Here is a 15,038-nt window from a genome sequence, read left to right as displayed (position 1 = left end):
CCGCGGCCTTCAGTAATCTCCACAATAAATACTTCTAAACGGTTCGGTAGAGAAGCAAAGCGATTTCTCTACCATCCTGCGACCTCAAACTCCACAATTGCTTAATAATGCGCATAAAAATGCATTCCCAGCATCACTGGTCGTCCTGTTGCGGTCCATGTCCAGCAATGCACTTAGAAAAAGGTGATTCATATTACAAATTCATAGGGAATTAAATTTACCTTTCCTTTCAACCAAATTCTATAACCCAAAACTATAAACCTAGCAACGTTAAATAAATAATAGTAATATTTTTTAACAGAACTAAAATTGAAGTTAATTAAAAATTCTCGATTTATTCTCGAGTGTATGCACCAAGACAAGGCGCTGACAAATGTGTGCAGAGAGGGGAAGACAGACGGGAAGGATTCAATCCAGCTCCTTGAACTTTATGGCCAGGATAAAAGTAACAAAGAACATGGGGCCACAAAAGCATGTCGATGGCTGGCTGCACATCCCTTCCAGCTTTCATCCGAATACATCCAGCCAAACAAACACCCGCAAACGCAAACACACCTCCGTGCAAACAACTCATCCGAGCGGCTTGCATTCTCCTTTACCGCTTGAGTGACAACGGACAGCGGGAAAATGCATTAAGACCTACTTTTGTTTCAGTAACCGAATATTTAAGCCCCCTTAACAGAATGCATTTTTGAAGAAACCATTATTTTCAACATCTTTTATTTATTTTTGTATGAGAACACAAGGTTATTTTACACTGGATGCCAGGAGATCTTCTTGGCCATACTAAAGGTTAATGCGGTAGTTACCTCTATTATTAGACTTAACCTTATGCAACGTAAGGACCCACAAAAATAAAAATATGTATCTCATTACATTAGCAATTTTGCTTAGAAACCCGAAATACCTTCTACCCACAGTACGGAAATGCTATCAAGCTCTACAGGGGAATTTATGTGTGTCCTATGTACGTGGGTAACATTGTGGATTTCATTAAGCTCACAACCAAAACTTGATGCGGGGAATGCGGGGAAACGGAGAGAACCGGGAAATTCAGAAGGGAGCAGGTGGAGCAGCTACTCAAGTCGACAGCAACTCCCAGCGGCACCTCAACAAGCTAACAAAGTGCAAAGGCTGCCAGGTGAAAGATCCTCCAGAGAACGAGAGAATCGCTGGAGAAAAACAGACGGCGCAGCTTTCAAGTGTGTTTGTTTTCATGCTTCTTTTGTTTGCTTGGGAGTGCTTGGTGGTGGATGATTGCAATGCATGCAAAGTGCTTTTTTTCCACTGCAATATTTAAGAATTATTTTTTTACATGTAACATTTGTGTAGGCGGTATGTGGGTCAGCAGCCAGTTCCCATCCCTCAGCCCAATATATGTGCTCAGAAATTCAATTTATTTGAAGAGCAGCAGGAGCAAGAAGAAAAATAGGGGAGGAGAAACGACTAAAAAACGTTGGCGTTGGCCAAACAAAATTCACTTTAAGCAAATCAAATTAAAATCAATTAAAATTAACAAGCAAGCAGCCGGCAAACGAAAAGCTCCTCAGCACCCAACCACCCACACCAGTTTGCGCCACTCACTAACCGACCACCGCCCAATGCTATACACTACAAAAAAAAAGGTTATCAGAAATATAAAATTCTTCGTTTAAAAGAACATATCCACCAAGCTTCATTATTAAACTATTTTTTATAGGAATCGCTTAGTAATTTAAAAATAAATTTTGAATAATGTGTTAATAGCAGTAGTAATCAACATGTTTTCTTTCTAATATAAATGGTTTGGGTGTTTTTCAGTGTCCTTAAATGCCAAGCCGTGTACACCTCCGCAGCAAAACGAAATACCAAGCGCATGAATCATGCATTTTTTTTGCTTTTTAACAGGGCGCTCTTCTTTCTCACCTCTTGTTTCTGCATTTGTTGCTTCGGCGGTTAAGGTGCGGCAATAAGTAAATTGAGTCGGTAGCGCGTCCCTCCGAAAATTCTTTGATAAGCGCAGACTTTTAGGCAGACCGGACCATACAAAAAACCACAACAGCCAGAGAAAATTTCGGCGAGTAAATGACACGGCAAAAACGATGAAAGTGAGAGAAAGAGTCTTGTACATTATGTGCGAGTCCCAGGTGAGCAGCTCGATTGTTTGCAAATATTTACACCATCTTATCGGCACGTACGAATGTTCACACATAAGCACAAAAGTCAATTTCATGCACTGTAAAATCTGATCTCAAGACAGTTACAGAAAGTACAGAAATCCATTAACATTATAATCTAATTCTCAGTTTGTGCATCGAAATTAATAAAAAATGTAAAAAAGAATTTAAGCTTTTTTATTTATTTTATTTATTTTTATTTTAGAAAAGTATAAGATTTCTTGTAAAAAAATTTAAAAAGTTGCCAGTCAAATTGTATTTAAACTCCAAGGCAGAATTCAACACATTTTTTTATATTAGAAACGTTGGTTTGATATTATAAGCTTGAGTTCAACGGATCCTTTTGTTAAAGGGCTTTAAAATGTTTAAAATCACCGCGGACATAAACCTAAAATAAGTTCCAATTTTAAAGGTTGCATTTCATATTTTTTTCCACAGTGCATTTCCTGCTGATCAACCGTAGGCTTTTTGTGTTCGCAGAGAACGAAAAGAGCAGATCAGAGCGTTTGAGTTGAGTCACCGCGGCGCTTTTAACGGGCCCACTCACCTGGCGCGGCCCACTCACACTCTAAAATTGAAGGTAATGATCAGTGCTGCGCCAACTGATAGTTAGATACTCGTAGATAAAATAAAATAAGCGATTAATTGGGAACGTGCCGAGGACTGGCGCCACCTAGCGGCACAGCTGAGGCGTATCCAAGATGTCTAGCCAAAATAACTAGAGAAAAATTAAGTGCCGCTCGACACACTCAATTTTCCTCCCTCTCCTTTCCCCACTTTCACCTTCACCGCCCCCACACTTTAGGCAAACAATGGCAAGGCAAGTAGAAAATTGTGTTAGAAACATTTCAAGTTTTTCATTTTGTGTGCGGTGCACATCTTGGGTTGCTTTTTCAATTTTATTGGCACAAGGTTAGAAAAAACCATAGAGAAGAAGCCCGAGACAAACGGCCCGATGAGGAGGACGAAGATGAGGCACAAATGGCAAAGTTTATTATGCCATGGCTCACTGTTGTGGTGTAGTATATGGCCCGAACCGAAGACCCAAAATGCAATGAAAAGAATAGCAATGCAAATATGGAAGAATTTCTGTGATACAAAGTTCATGTCCCTAAATGAATTTGGTGAATAATTCAACTTGAATGAAACAGCTCCTCCTAATTGATTTTGACCACATTTTACGAAATTCAGATAAGATAAGATCGACACCTTTGTCTTCTCAAAAATTAACCGACTTCACAATTGTATCTCCTAATAAGCGTTACAAGAAAATCTTCCAAACTCGATACCTAATTTTTGTATATGGAAATATGGTAGGAGTTAAATTCAAAGTTCTTTTTAATATTAATCTCTTGGCTTTTTTATATTTAAATCAACATTCTGAGGATTAAGGGTTATAAAATATATTTATTTAAAGTTAAATCGTTTATATCGAAAAAATATTTTGTTGATTGAAAAATTTTATGCCATTGACCTTCTTAAGAAATTTAAGATCTCTTAAGATTTCTGTAGCAGAAATAACTAGCTAACAAGCTTTAAACTAAAAATATTTTAGGATATAGTTTGAATACGGAAGTCTGTTGGATAAATGACCAAAGACAGAGCTTTATGATTCACGCCAAACTTTTATTAACCTTTTATGGGGCTTTTGTGACAATAAGAATTGGGGTAGCTAAGAACATTTTTGTCTAATATTCTGGGTGCAAAAGGCATTAAGTTCATTGAAATCATGAACTGAGGGATGTTTAAGACAGGGATTTTTACCCTTAAAAAGCTGGTACAAAATAAATTTGAACTGGAGAATCTTGAAAGCTGAAAGTACCAGAATCTCGAGTACAAAGTCTCGGACTGAAAGTGCGAGTGAGAGGGAACGAATAAGAGAGAGGGTCATACGCGCTCAGCTGAGCACATGACGCTTTTAAAGCGCGACTTGAGGCGTGGGCGACTTTGACAGCTGCTGCTCACGTCATAGTTTCCCCACAAACAAATCTACACGGTGTACTACAGACGGTGCACTGTGTTGGTGTCTTTGCCTCGCTTACTATACAATTTTTTGTGTGGTTCGCCTCTTTGTGTGGGTGGCGCTTACAAGGCTGTTTGCTGCACATTAACGAAAGCCCAAAAGCAGCGGCCAAAGCAGAACGCAGCTGTTGCTTTTGTTTGGCAGCCCAACAAAATGTTTTTTAGAAAACCGCTGCCGCTGTTACTGCCACAATTCCCGCCTCCTCCTACGCCCCCTACGACCCCTACCCACCCACGCACAGTGGGAACAACCTTGCGAAGGGCAAACAATTACACCAAAGCATAAAGCAGAAACGGAAAAAAAAATGCTTCTAAAAAACGGATTTCTAATCTCTAAAAGATTTTTCAGAAATCTCCCGATGCTGTACATCTTTGAAAAGGTCGAAATAAAAGGTTAAACTAAACTAAACTATAAACTAAAAGGATAACTTATTTTGACTCCACACGTAGTGAGCAATATTAAAATAAATCTTAACTAAAAATAAAATTGCCTTTATAATTGTTTCAAAAACCCTTCCTTATAACAAGTTTAATGCGAACCATTTAAACATCTTGCTTGCTACAATTTTCAAACGAATATTGGAAAGATCTAAAACATTTTTGAACCTTCCGTTTGCAAAGGCCTTACTGTACGAATGGTCGTTGCGGTGCAAATGCAAAAATGTCGACGCAGCAGCGGTAGAATCGGACAATAAATAACTACGAGCGGCGGCTGTGACGTTAAGTAGCTTAGCTTGGTAAAGGAAAAACTCTGCGAGCATCAAGAACAGCAAAAACAACAAAAGTAGCACCAACTACAACTATATTTTAGCGCGCAGTTGACTTCATAAAACTAATTGCAAGCAAATGGACAAACATAAATTCGACTTATAGCCAAAGGCCGGTACAAAAAAAAAAATATTAACCACAAGCGCAAAAGCAACAAAGGAACTGCGGTGAAATGTAGTTGTTGTTATATTGGCCGTTGTGTACAACGTACATAATTGTTGTTGTAGTTCATTAACGTCAACACCGCCACGCTCAAGTCGTTTTTCTGCTGTATTTGGTTGGCCTTTTTGGCCGGGCTAAAATATTTTTGAAATAAGACGCAGCGGAACTAAAATGTTTTGGTATTTGTAAGTCGACTTTTGGATTTCCTACGAGAATGACTAAATAACTAATATTTTCATTTACATTATTCATATATTAACGATGTACGCAATGCTTTTTGACTTTAAATAACTAAAGTATTTTAATAAAAACATTTTCAAAATTATTTTAAATAAATAAGATTAAAGCAAAAACTGTGTTTATTATGTTTTATTGGATAGCTGTCTCGAGCCTTCACTGTATAACTAAATTACATAAATTCCTATCAGACACGAACCAGTTAACGGATCTTTCGCAGTGTAGGGCCAAAAACAGCGGGCGTGAACTGAAATTTGGCAACCATCACGAGAGAATGAGAGATCCCCAAAACGAGAGGCAATATCGAATCGTGGGCGAATCTGCTGCACAGAAAAAAATGTGATATACTTGAAATCAAATTAAACCTAACAAATATTTATCAACTGAAATTGTATTATAAAAAAGTTTTGATTTTTTTTTAAATTAGATTAAAACTATTGATATCTGGTCCAAAACTATGTACATATATGTAAAGATCTTGAACTATAAATGACAATTTTTTGCTGTGTACATGCGCCGCCGCCGGCGTCCCATAAAAATTTGTTGTTTATGCTTTTTGGCCAACTGCGGCGGCCAATTTTCGTCCGAAAGATTTTCGCATTAAAAATGGTTCGAAAAAAATATTGGAAATGATCGCGCGGCGCAGCTGCAAATGCTTAATATTCTTGTTCTGATCAGAGCGAGGGAGTTCATCGCTTCGTCTCTTTTGTTTGTTGCTTTTTTGTCGTAAATTTCTTATGTGATTTATTGCCAGCTGTGGGTGCGAAAGAGAAAGCCAGTCGCTCAACTGGTTCACGCACAAAACTCAAATCACAACGTATGCTGGCAATTAATTATTAAGTCTCATAATCACCATTCATAAATTATACAAGCATACAAGGCATTCCAATAAGAACACTTTCGCTTTCCTCATGGGAGACAGAAGGAGAAACGAACAAGACAAAAAAAAACGAGACAGAGAAATTATGTAATTCCCGCGTTTGTGCTACTTAAATAATAATAACAGTTAATGCCAAAAAACGTAGGAAAAAAGTGTAATAGGAACCCACACATGGTTAGTTTTCTAATTGGGAGGTGCGGCCTCCACACATACGCACTTACCTTTCGTGGTTATTTTAGTTGTATTTTCGTTTGTTTGCCTTCGCTCTCTGTCGCTCTCTTTTGTTGTTGCTGCTGCTTCTTCCTCAATTGGTTCATTCATACAATAGATCCCAAATGTTTCCATTTTACCTTAATACAGCCATCAGGATTGCATTTATTTGACCCAAGCCGAATCCTTGGCTTTGTTCCCTCACAAATAAGCTCAAAAAACACACATGTGTTAATAGTGGCTAATTAACAACAACAACTCGCGACTTTTATTATGATTTCACATTTCTTTCACTTTAAGTGCAACCGGCGTTGTTAGAGCGAGACGCAATACACTAGACGCGAGGGGAAAAGCAAGAAGAAGACGCCCACGCCGCGAAGCAATCGAAATCGTTAAGTATAGTATTTACTACATGCACTTTAGCGGAGCTTGACTATTTTTCGCGACGTTCCAATTGGAAATGTTCGCAGCCAAACACAAAAACAGCTCGTATTTCGCTCTCTCTCTCCTTAACATTTCTGTTAAAAATATTATTTTCCTTACATTTCTGTTATTGAGTACCTGCCAAACAACACAAACAGCTGATTTAACAGGGTGGCACAAGCGAGAGTTGCCACATTGCTGCGTTACCATATGGCCAAAACATTTGAGTTTAAAGAAAATTTGTAAAATATATATCATACGGCCGATGGCAATACCACGAACTAAAGTTAAAGCTGCTCTTTTTATCACAATATTTTTTTTTAGATAGTCTTCCGGTATGTCGGAAGGGCGGGAAGAAGTGAAAAGTTGTTCAAAAACTTCACTCGCGTCAAAACTTGTTTACTTGTTTATTTGCCTCTTGTCAACAAAATTGTCTGAATTCAACAATAAAAACAAATACTTCTAACTAGTCATGAAGTGACTATGGAAATAACTAACCTAGTGTGTACACACCAAATATAAAAACATAGCAAACACACTTTCTATCGATAACCGCATCTTGCTATGTTTTGAGCACCCTTTTCAAAATCTCGGTTAAATGCCAAAACCATATCAAAAATAACCCTTAAATGAAAATACGGCCAAAATGCTTATATCTCTTTTAATGGGTAATCCGTGCGAATGGAATTATAATTGAGCTGGAATCGGCCAACTTACAACATAAACTTATTGTTCTTCTCGGACAAATGCTTCGAGGAGCGCTTGGCGTCGAGGAAGAGCGAGTGCACGTCCTCGATGTCGTCCTTGCTGATCTGGCTTCGTCCGTTCACCTTGCACATCTGGTGGGCCGGGGTCAGCAGCTGGACGGCGTAGCGCAACGTGGAGCTGGTTCCGATCTCGCTGAGACGACCGAAGGCGTTCTCCTCCAGCTGCAGGCCCTCGGTCTGGGCGCGCAACTTGATGATCTGCTCCATGTCGGCGGTGGAGTAGAGCAGTGTGCGGATGATCAGCAGGCGATCCAGCAGATCCAGCGGAATGCCGTGCGGCGAGACGATGTCGGTGGTGCCTCTGCAAGAGTGGGTATATTAATAAATATATAAATATAAATAACAACTCCAAAAAATTTTGTTTCCTATTATAAATACATTTGTTTACCCTAATATTGACTATTATATTCTTTGGCATTGGATATTTTCATAATTAATTAAGACCGAAGAGATATAATTAAACTATTTTAAAAGGAGATGCCTAAACCATTAATAAATCCAGCATATAATTCCCTGAATCAGCACGTTGTTAATAAGAATGAGACAAATACCTTACCCAGCCTAACAACCACTCAAACATTTCTTACCGGATCACACAGCGACCGCGATTGGTGGCAAAGATCACAATTGGGGCAATTGGAGATTCGAGCGACTTGTGTAGATATGTGAAGGTCTCCAGATCGAGCATGTGGATCTCGTCGATGAAAAGGACTCCGGGAACCAGCTCGGCTATACCCTGGTCAATATACTTGTTCACCACCTTGTTGATCTCCAAGCGTAGTTTGTCTGTTTATCGAAATATGCATTGGTTACTCCACTTGAATGTTAAGGAAATTATTCGGCTCACCTGTAATTTCAGTTTTCTTGGGCTTCATGAGCTGGCCCATCATAGAGAGCACATCCTGGCCGCCCTGTGGACGAGCATTGGCCACATCCAAATCGTGCAGGGTGACATCCTGGATAACCTCCTTTTTCTTGTGGACATCGCCCTTGGGTAGCGGCACATACTCCTCAGTCTCCAGGTCGAATTCGGTGGCAAAGGTGTCGCTGCGTCCCTGGCGCTTCACTGCTCCACTGTTGGCCTCTATGTAGATGACATCGCCCACCTCCACCTTCTCCTTCTGCAAGGCATCAAAGATGCTGGGATCAAGCTTGAGTTGCTTGGTGCCCTTGGCCGTCTTCAGGCCGATGACCACGTTGCTGATGGTCTTGCCATAGCCGCCCATGGGGTTCTCCGTTTCCACGGGAGTGAGCTCAGTGACCTCGCCCTCGTACACCTCCTTGGTCTCGCGGATGCGCAGGCCAATGGAGCGCCGAAAGTTCTCCATCAGCACCTCGGTCTTCTTGATCTCGTTGCTGAAGACCTCCGAGCCGACCATGGGGCAGAAGGGCACCTTGTTGCCCAGCTCCTGGGCGATGGCCAGTGCAATTGCAGTCTTCCCAGTGCCAGGAGGACCGGCCAGCAGCAGGGCTCTGCCGGCCATCTTCTTCGACTTGATCAGATCCACCACGATGCCGGCTGCCTCGCGGGCGGCCTTCTGACCCACTAAACCGGCTGCACTGTGCACCGCAGCACCAGTCTCGTCCAGACCCAATCCCTTCACGTGGCTGTGGGCCGCAATGCGCTGTGTGCGCACAGTGCTCTTGACTTCCTCGATCTTCATGGCGCCTCTGAGTTGGAGTCCTTGCTCGTGGTTTTTTTACCCTGTTTCCGTTTGCAGCTGCTCTTCGCCCGCGGGGGATGTGAACACAAGCTTTGTATCGATTAAACGAGCTGTCCTGTTGCCTGGACGAAATTTGTTTTTTGCCGGCAGATGCGAATTGGAAAACAGAAGCACACTTTGATTCGATAGGCGCGTGGCACGGTCACACTGTTGGAATTCCATGTATTTGTGTCTATCGATACACTACACTGGCCAGCAAAAAAAGGTTCTGAAAAAATAAGTGCTATTATTTCACTGCTTTTGATGGTTTGAGCAAAATTAAATAATTAATTATTTATTTATAGGTAGGGTTGAAATTGCCTTTATTAACGAAACCTATGATGTAAAATTTTCATTTTAAACACAACAAAATAAACATATTTAAATTTATCTAATAGTAACTTGACTTGCAGTTTAAAAATTGAGAAATAAAATTGTTAGCCTAAAACACACACATAAAGTAAGAGTAAAACCATATAAATAATAAGTAAATATATTCTATAATATCTGAGACACGATAGAAATTTTTTTACTAACTGTTTTAGTGCTGAGTGTAATTCCGTTGCGCTGTAGTGTATTTTACAGCGTGGAGGATATGGTCATACCATAAACAACAAAACCTCGATGGACTTCTTGCCTTGCCGCAAGAAAACATAAACAAATCAATATTTAATAGATTTATTGAAGACTGTTAAAGAAAATCAAAATTATACTTAACCATGAGCTGTAATTACGCAGATGGACTGTCGCCCTACGACGACAAGGGAATTCTGGGTGCTCCCGAGAGTTTCGACAGCGATGAAGTTGTGGCCGAAAAGTGCCAAGAACTTGCTGATTTAATCAAAAAATCCGGACACGTTGTCCTCCACACAGGTGCTGGCATCAGTACATCCGCAGGGATTCCGGATTTCCGGGGACCCAAGGGAGTTTGGACTCTGGAGGAGAAAGGCGAGAAGCCCGACTTCAATGTCTCCTTTGATGAGGCCAGGCCCACAAAAACCCACATGGCCATTATATCCCTTATCGAAAGTGGCTATGTGCAGTATGTTGTCTCCCAGAACATAGACGGATTGCATCTGAAATCCGGACTGGATAGGAAATATCTCTCCGAGCTGCACGGCAACATTTACATTGAACAGTGCAAGAAATGCAGACGTCAATTTGTCAGCTCTTCTGCTGTGGAAACAGTGGGTCAAAAATCATTGAAACGCCCCTGCAAATCATCAATGGATAGTAAAGGACGCAGCTGCAGATCGGGTATCCTATACGATAACGTTCTGGACTGGGAACACGATCTTCCCGAGAAGGACCTGGAAATGGGTGTGATGCATTCCACCATCGCCGATTTGAATATAGCTCTGGGAACCACTCTGCAAATAGTGCCCAGCGGTGATCTTCCTCTGAAAAACCTCAAACGCGGTGGTAAACTTGTCATTTGTAATCTACAACCTACAAAACACAACAAAATTTCGAATTTAATCATATCCAGCTATGTGGATGTGGTTTTGTCCAAAGTTTGCAAATTGTTGGGTGTCGAGATCCCCGAATACTCGGAATCCTCTGATCCTACAAAGCAGTCTAACCCAACTGAGTGGACTATACCAACAAACAATGTAAATTCCTTTCACAAAAAGTATAGAACCCATGTGAAAGAGTCGAAAATTGAATCTAAAGCCAAGAAAACTAAATATAAGTAAATCTTTAAATTTATAAATAGGTATATTCATGAAATGCATTTAACTTTGTTCTCAAATTTTAGTACTGACTCGAAATGTAAATAAATGTAAGACCCTTGAAAATTTTTTATTCTATGTAAATAATTTATAATTTATAATATGTAGATATGAAAGAAACTTATGAATATTGAATAATCATATTTTAAAACCCCATACTTTTTTTGTTAGCTCACTGCCTCGTTTGGTAAATAAGTTAAACGTTTTAAAAGAATGGCAAACTTGTTTTTTTAAAACGAACAAATTAAAATAAACGCCCAGAAAAAGACGCATTAATATTAAAGATAATATTTTTAGTTTTATTAAAAAAGTTAGGGTCAACAATCAAGGTTTGTTTATAAATCAGGCAATATGGGCGGACAGGTGCAAACGAGATGCTTGTCGCCATAGGCGTCATCAATCCTGCCCACAGTGGGCCAAATCTTGGCATCAGGCTTAACAAAGATCTGTTAAAAATAAATAATTAAATTATGAGGAACAACTAATGACAAATGTATAGACTTACAGCTGGGAAGGCAGCTTGCTCCCGAGTGTAGGGTCGATCCCATTTATCCGAGATGACTTGAGCCTGGGTGTGGGGAGACATCTTCAGGGGATTCACTGCCTTGTCCATGCGACCCGCCTCAATCTCGGCTATCTCTTCACGAATGGAAATCATTGCATCGCAGAACCTATCCAATTCTTCCTTGTCCTCAGATTCAGTGGGCTCGATCATCAGAGTTCCAGCCACGGGCCAAGACATCGTTGGGGCATGGAAGCCATAGTCCATCAGCCGCTTGGCCACATCCACTGCCTCGATATTGGCCGTCTTCTTCAGGTCGCGTATGTCCAAAATAAACTCATGGGCCACCAGCTGCGAGTTGGGTGCCTTGTAGAGCGTCTTGTAGTGCTGCTCCAGCCGCTTGGACATGTAGTTCGCATTGAGGATGGCCACCTGGGTGGCTCTCTTCAGTCCTCGACTGCCCATGAGTTTGATATAAGACCACGAAATGGGTAGGATGGCTGAGCTGCCGAAGGGAGCGGCGGAAACCACTCCGAAACTGTGCTCCTCACTGCTCAACGGACTGACCACAGGATGTCCTGGCAGGTAGGGCGCCAAATGGGCCTTCACTCCAATGGGACCCATTCCTGGACCACCTCCACCGTGCGGGATGCAGAAGGTCTTGTGCAGGTTGAGATGCGAAACATCACTGCCATAGTCTCCTGGCCGGCACAAGCCCACCTGCGCATTCATGTTCGCTCCATCCAGGTACACCTGACCGCCATGCTTGTGGATTAAGGTGCAAATGTCCGCCACCGTTTCCTCGAACACCCCCATGGTGGATGGATAGGTGATCATTAGGCAGGATAGGTCATGGGCATGCTCCTCCGCCTTGGCTCTCAAATGGGCCATGTCGATGGATCCATTCGACAATATCCTAATGGGTTCCACCTTCATTCCTGCCATCTGGGCAGAGGCTGGATTTGTGCCATGTGCCGAAATGGGAATCAGACAGATATTTCTGTGACCTTCATTGCGGTGCTCATGGTAACTCCTGATGGCTCTCAGTCCGGCGTACTCTCCCTGTGCCCCCGAGTTCGGCTGGAAGGAGATTCTGTCGTATCCCGTAATCTCACACAGATCATGCTCCAGTTCGCTGAACATCTGATGGAATCCCTGGGCTTGTTCTACGGGCGCGAAGGGGTGGATGTCGGTAAAGTGGCGGAAGGAGCAGGGCATCATCTCGGTGGAGGCGTTGAGCTTCATGGTGCAGGATCCCAGTGGGATCATCGAGTGCACCAGTGAGATGTCCTTGTTCTCCAGCTTCTTCATGTAGCGCACCATGCGGGATTCGCTGTGAAGGAGCAGGTCAGTATGGAGTTTTCTAAATGTTATATTTTCTGATTTATAAATCTCACCTGTGGTAGCTCTGGAAAATGGGATGCTGTAGATAGGGTGATGTACGCAGGAACTTCGAGTTCTCGATGGAGTTCTTGAGCACATCGCGTCGCGCCAGGATGTGTTCCACAGTGGCGTCCGCCTTGAAAACCCACAGCAGATCGTCCACATCCGCCACACTGACCGTTTCATCCAAGGCCACGCCCACAGTGCCATCGTCCAAGTAGCGGAGATTAATATGTTTGTGCTCGGCACGCTCTTTAAGATCCTCCAGTGATTGATTGTCGGCCACTTTGATGTGTAGCGTGTCAAAGAAGTTCTTGTTGATCACTTCGTGACCCGCTGCCAGGAGTCCAGTTTGCAGGGTCAGCGTGAAGTGGTGGATGCGATTGGCCATGGCCTTTAGACCCTCCGGCCCGTGGTAAATGGCGTACATGGCCGACATGTTGGCCAGCAGGGCCTGGGCCGTGCAAATGTTGCTCGTGGCCTTGTCCCTGCGGATGTGCTGCTCCCTGGTTTGCAGGGCCAGGCGATAGGCATCGTTTCCATCCATGTCCCGGGTGACGCCAATCATCCTCCCGGGCATCAATCGCACCAAGCTCTGCTTGCAGGCAAAGAATCCCGCATGGGGACCACCATAGCCCAGTGGAACTCCCAAACGCTGGGAGGTACCCACGGCAATGTCCGCTCCGAATTCCGCCGGAGGACGGAGCAGGGTCAACGACAGCAGATCGGTGGCCACCACCACTAGGGTCTAAGGGGGCAAACATGATAAGTATTATGTTCCATATCTTTAAAAGTACCTGAACCTTAATTCCTAGTCTAAGCAACCTACACCATTCTTCTTTGCCAAGGCTGCGATATCCTCAAAGTCCTTGACATCACCATAGGTATCCGGATATTGCAGAAGAATGCCGGCCAACTCGCGACTGGGCAGATCGGCCTGTTCGATGGGTCCCACCACGATCTCCAGTTCCAGGGCCTCGGCTCTTGTCTTAACCACCGACAAAGTCTGTGGATGCACCCTGTTCGAGAGGTACAACTTCTTCCGCTTGTTGTGCCTCGTGGCCAGGCACATGGCCTCGGCTGCAGCGGTTCCCTCGTCCAAGAGCGAAGCATTGGCCACATCCAAGCCGGTAAGATCGGTTACCAAAGTCTGATAATTCAGCAGCGATTCCAAGCGACCCTGGGCGATTTCCGGCTGGTAGGGGGTGTACTGCGTGGTCCATCCCGGATTCTCGAACATATTGCGGACAATCGTGTGCGGCACATGGCAGTTGTGGTAGCCCATTCCGATGTAGGAGCGCCACAGCTGGTTCTTAAGCGAGATGTCGCGGATGCGGCGGATTAGCTCGTGCTCATCTACGGGACGTAGTGGAAAATTATTGTCAGCCAGACGACGGAGGCAGTCAAAACAGAGATAAGTCACAGAGACCCCGCTGAACCGGGCTTATCACGGCCTTATCAGCGCCTGCGAACACGCCAGGGGGTCCATTGCCTTAACGCCCAGTATTCAGCTATTTTGGGATTACAAAACAGCCCTACTTACTCAGGGGTTTGGCAAGGTCGAGTTCCCTCTTCAGTTGAATGCTCTGGGGCACGGCTTTTTCAGTAAGTTCGGCCAGGGACTAAACAAAGGTAAAATAGGGATAATAGTAGTTAGCTTACTTCAATAAAGATCGATTTTAAAGAAGTTGTTTTATCGAAGAAATTGCCAATGGGAAATAGTTAAATACAAAAAATTAAATTAAATTAAATTTACATTCAATTTATCAATTTAAGTCATTAATTTTAAGCTAAAAACTAAATAACAAGGTCACAAAAACCAGACTTCAAAGGATCTTCCTACCTTATAACCCAATGTATCCAGCATGGCTACCACATCCGTCTTGCGAGGTCCTATATGGCGGCTCGGAAAATCCGATTTGGTGGGAAATAAAACCTCCTCCACAGGAGTGGTGGCCAAATACCGATGACCACATCTCAGCAGCAGGCTCCGACTGTTCCTTCCCAAAAATCGTTGCATGGTTAAACGAGGTTACTAAGGCACGTTCACGCCTCGCGAATTTCAATCAATGACTGATTTCAGACTGGAAAT

At 42.8% G+C, this 15,038-nt stretch overlaps 4 protein-coding genes across 11 annotated transcripts in view; 1 reads left to right on the top strand and 3 right to left on the bottom strand.

Moving 5' to 3' along the window:
* LOC128252190 (serine/threonine-protein kinase par-1) overlaps positions 1 to 6,939 on the bottom strand; it is a 48,182-nt gene extending 41,243 nt beyond the window's left edge. The window contains exon 1 of one of the 8 annotated variants that reach the window (XM_052979702.1): positions 6,447 to 6,939. The gene's annotated coding sequence lies outside the window, so the exon portion shown is untranslated. Of the gene's footprint in view, positions 1 to 1,905; positions 2,027 to 6,446 lie in introns of those variants that run through there. The other 7 variants (XM_052979710.1, XM_052979711.1, XM_052979712.1 and 4 more) reach the window with 7 other exon arrangements.
* A 566-nt stretch (positions 6,940 to 7,505) lies between these two features.
* On the bottom strand, positions 7,506 to 9,496 carry LOC128257408 (ruvB-like helicase 1). The gene is made up of 3 exons (XM_052988421.1): positions 8,473 to 9,496; positions 8,213 to 8,411; positions 7,506 to 7,926 (listed from the first exon to the last, which is right to left on the bottom strand). Exons 1-3 carry the CDS (start codon positions 9,287 to 9,289, stop codon positions 7,572 to 7,574), a joined length of 1,371 nt encoding a protein of 456 aa, XP_052844381.1. The 5' UTR covers positions 9,290 to 9,496; the 3' UTR covers positions 7,506 to 7,571.
* A 428-nt stretch (positions 9,497 to 9,924) lies between these two features.
* LOC128257419 (NAD-dependent protein deacetylase Sirt6) lies at positions 9,925 to 11,338 on the top strand. Its single transcript, XM_052988432.1, has one exon. The coding sequence runs from the start codon at positions 10,048 to 10,050 to the stop codon at positions 11,023 to 11,025; it is 978 nt and encodes a 325-aa protein (XP_052844392.1). The 5' UTR covers positions 9,925 to 10,047; the 3' UTR covers positions 11,026 to 11,338.
* A 15-nt stretch (positions 11,339 to 11,353) lies between these two features.
* LOC128257401 (glycine dehydrogenase (decarboxylating), mitochondrial) lies at positions 11,354 to 15,015 on the bottom strand. Its single transcript, XM_052988409.1, has 6 exons — positions 14,790 to 15,015; positions 14,490 to 14,568; positions 13,776 to 14,302; positions 12,961 to 13,694; positions 11,567 to 12,896; positions 11,354 to 11,507 (listed from the first exon to the last, which is right to left on the bottom strand). The coding sequence occupies exons 1-6, from the start codon at positions 14,964 to 14,966 to the stop codon at positions 11,397 to 11,399; spliced, it is 2,958 nt and encodes a 985-aa protein (XP_052844369.1). The 5' UTR covers positions 14,967 to 15,015; the 3' UTR covers positions 11,354 to 11,396.
* Between the last annotated feature and the right edge of the window lie 23 nt (positions 15,016 to 15,038).

The sequence above is a fragment of the Drosophila gunungcola genome, chromosome 3R (genome assembly GCF_025200985.1).
Source record: "Drosophila gunungcola strain Sukarami chromosome 3R, Dgunungcola_SK_2, whole genome shotgun sequence".
Taxonomy (NCBI): domain Eukaryota; kingdom Metazoa; phylum Arthropoda; class Insecta; order Diptera; family Drosophilidae; genus Drosophila; species Drosophila gunungcola.
Note: the sequence above shows the minus strand (reverse complement) of the source record. Positions and strands in the feature narration are given on the sequence as shown.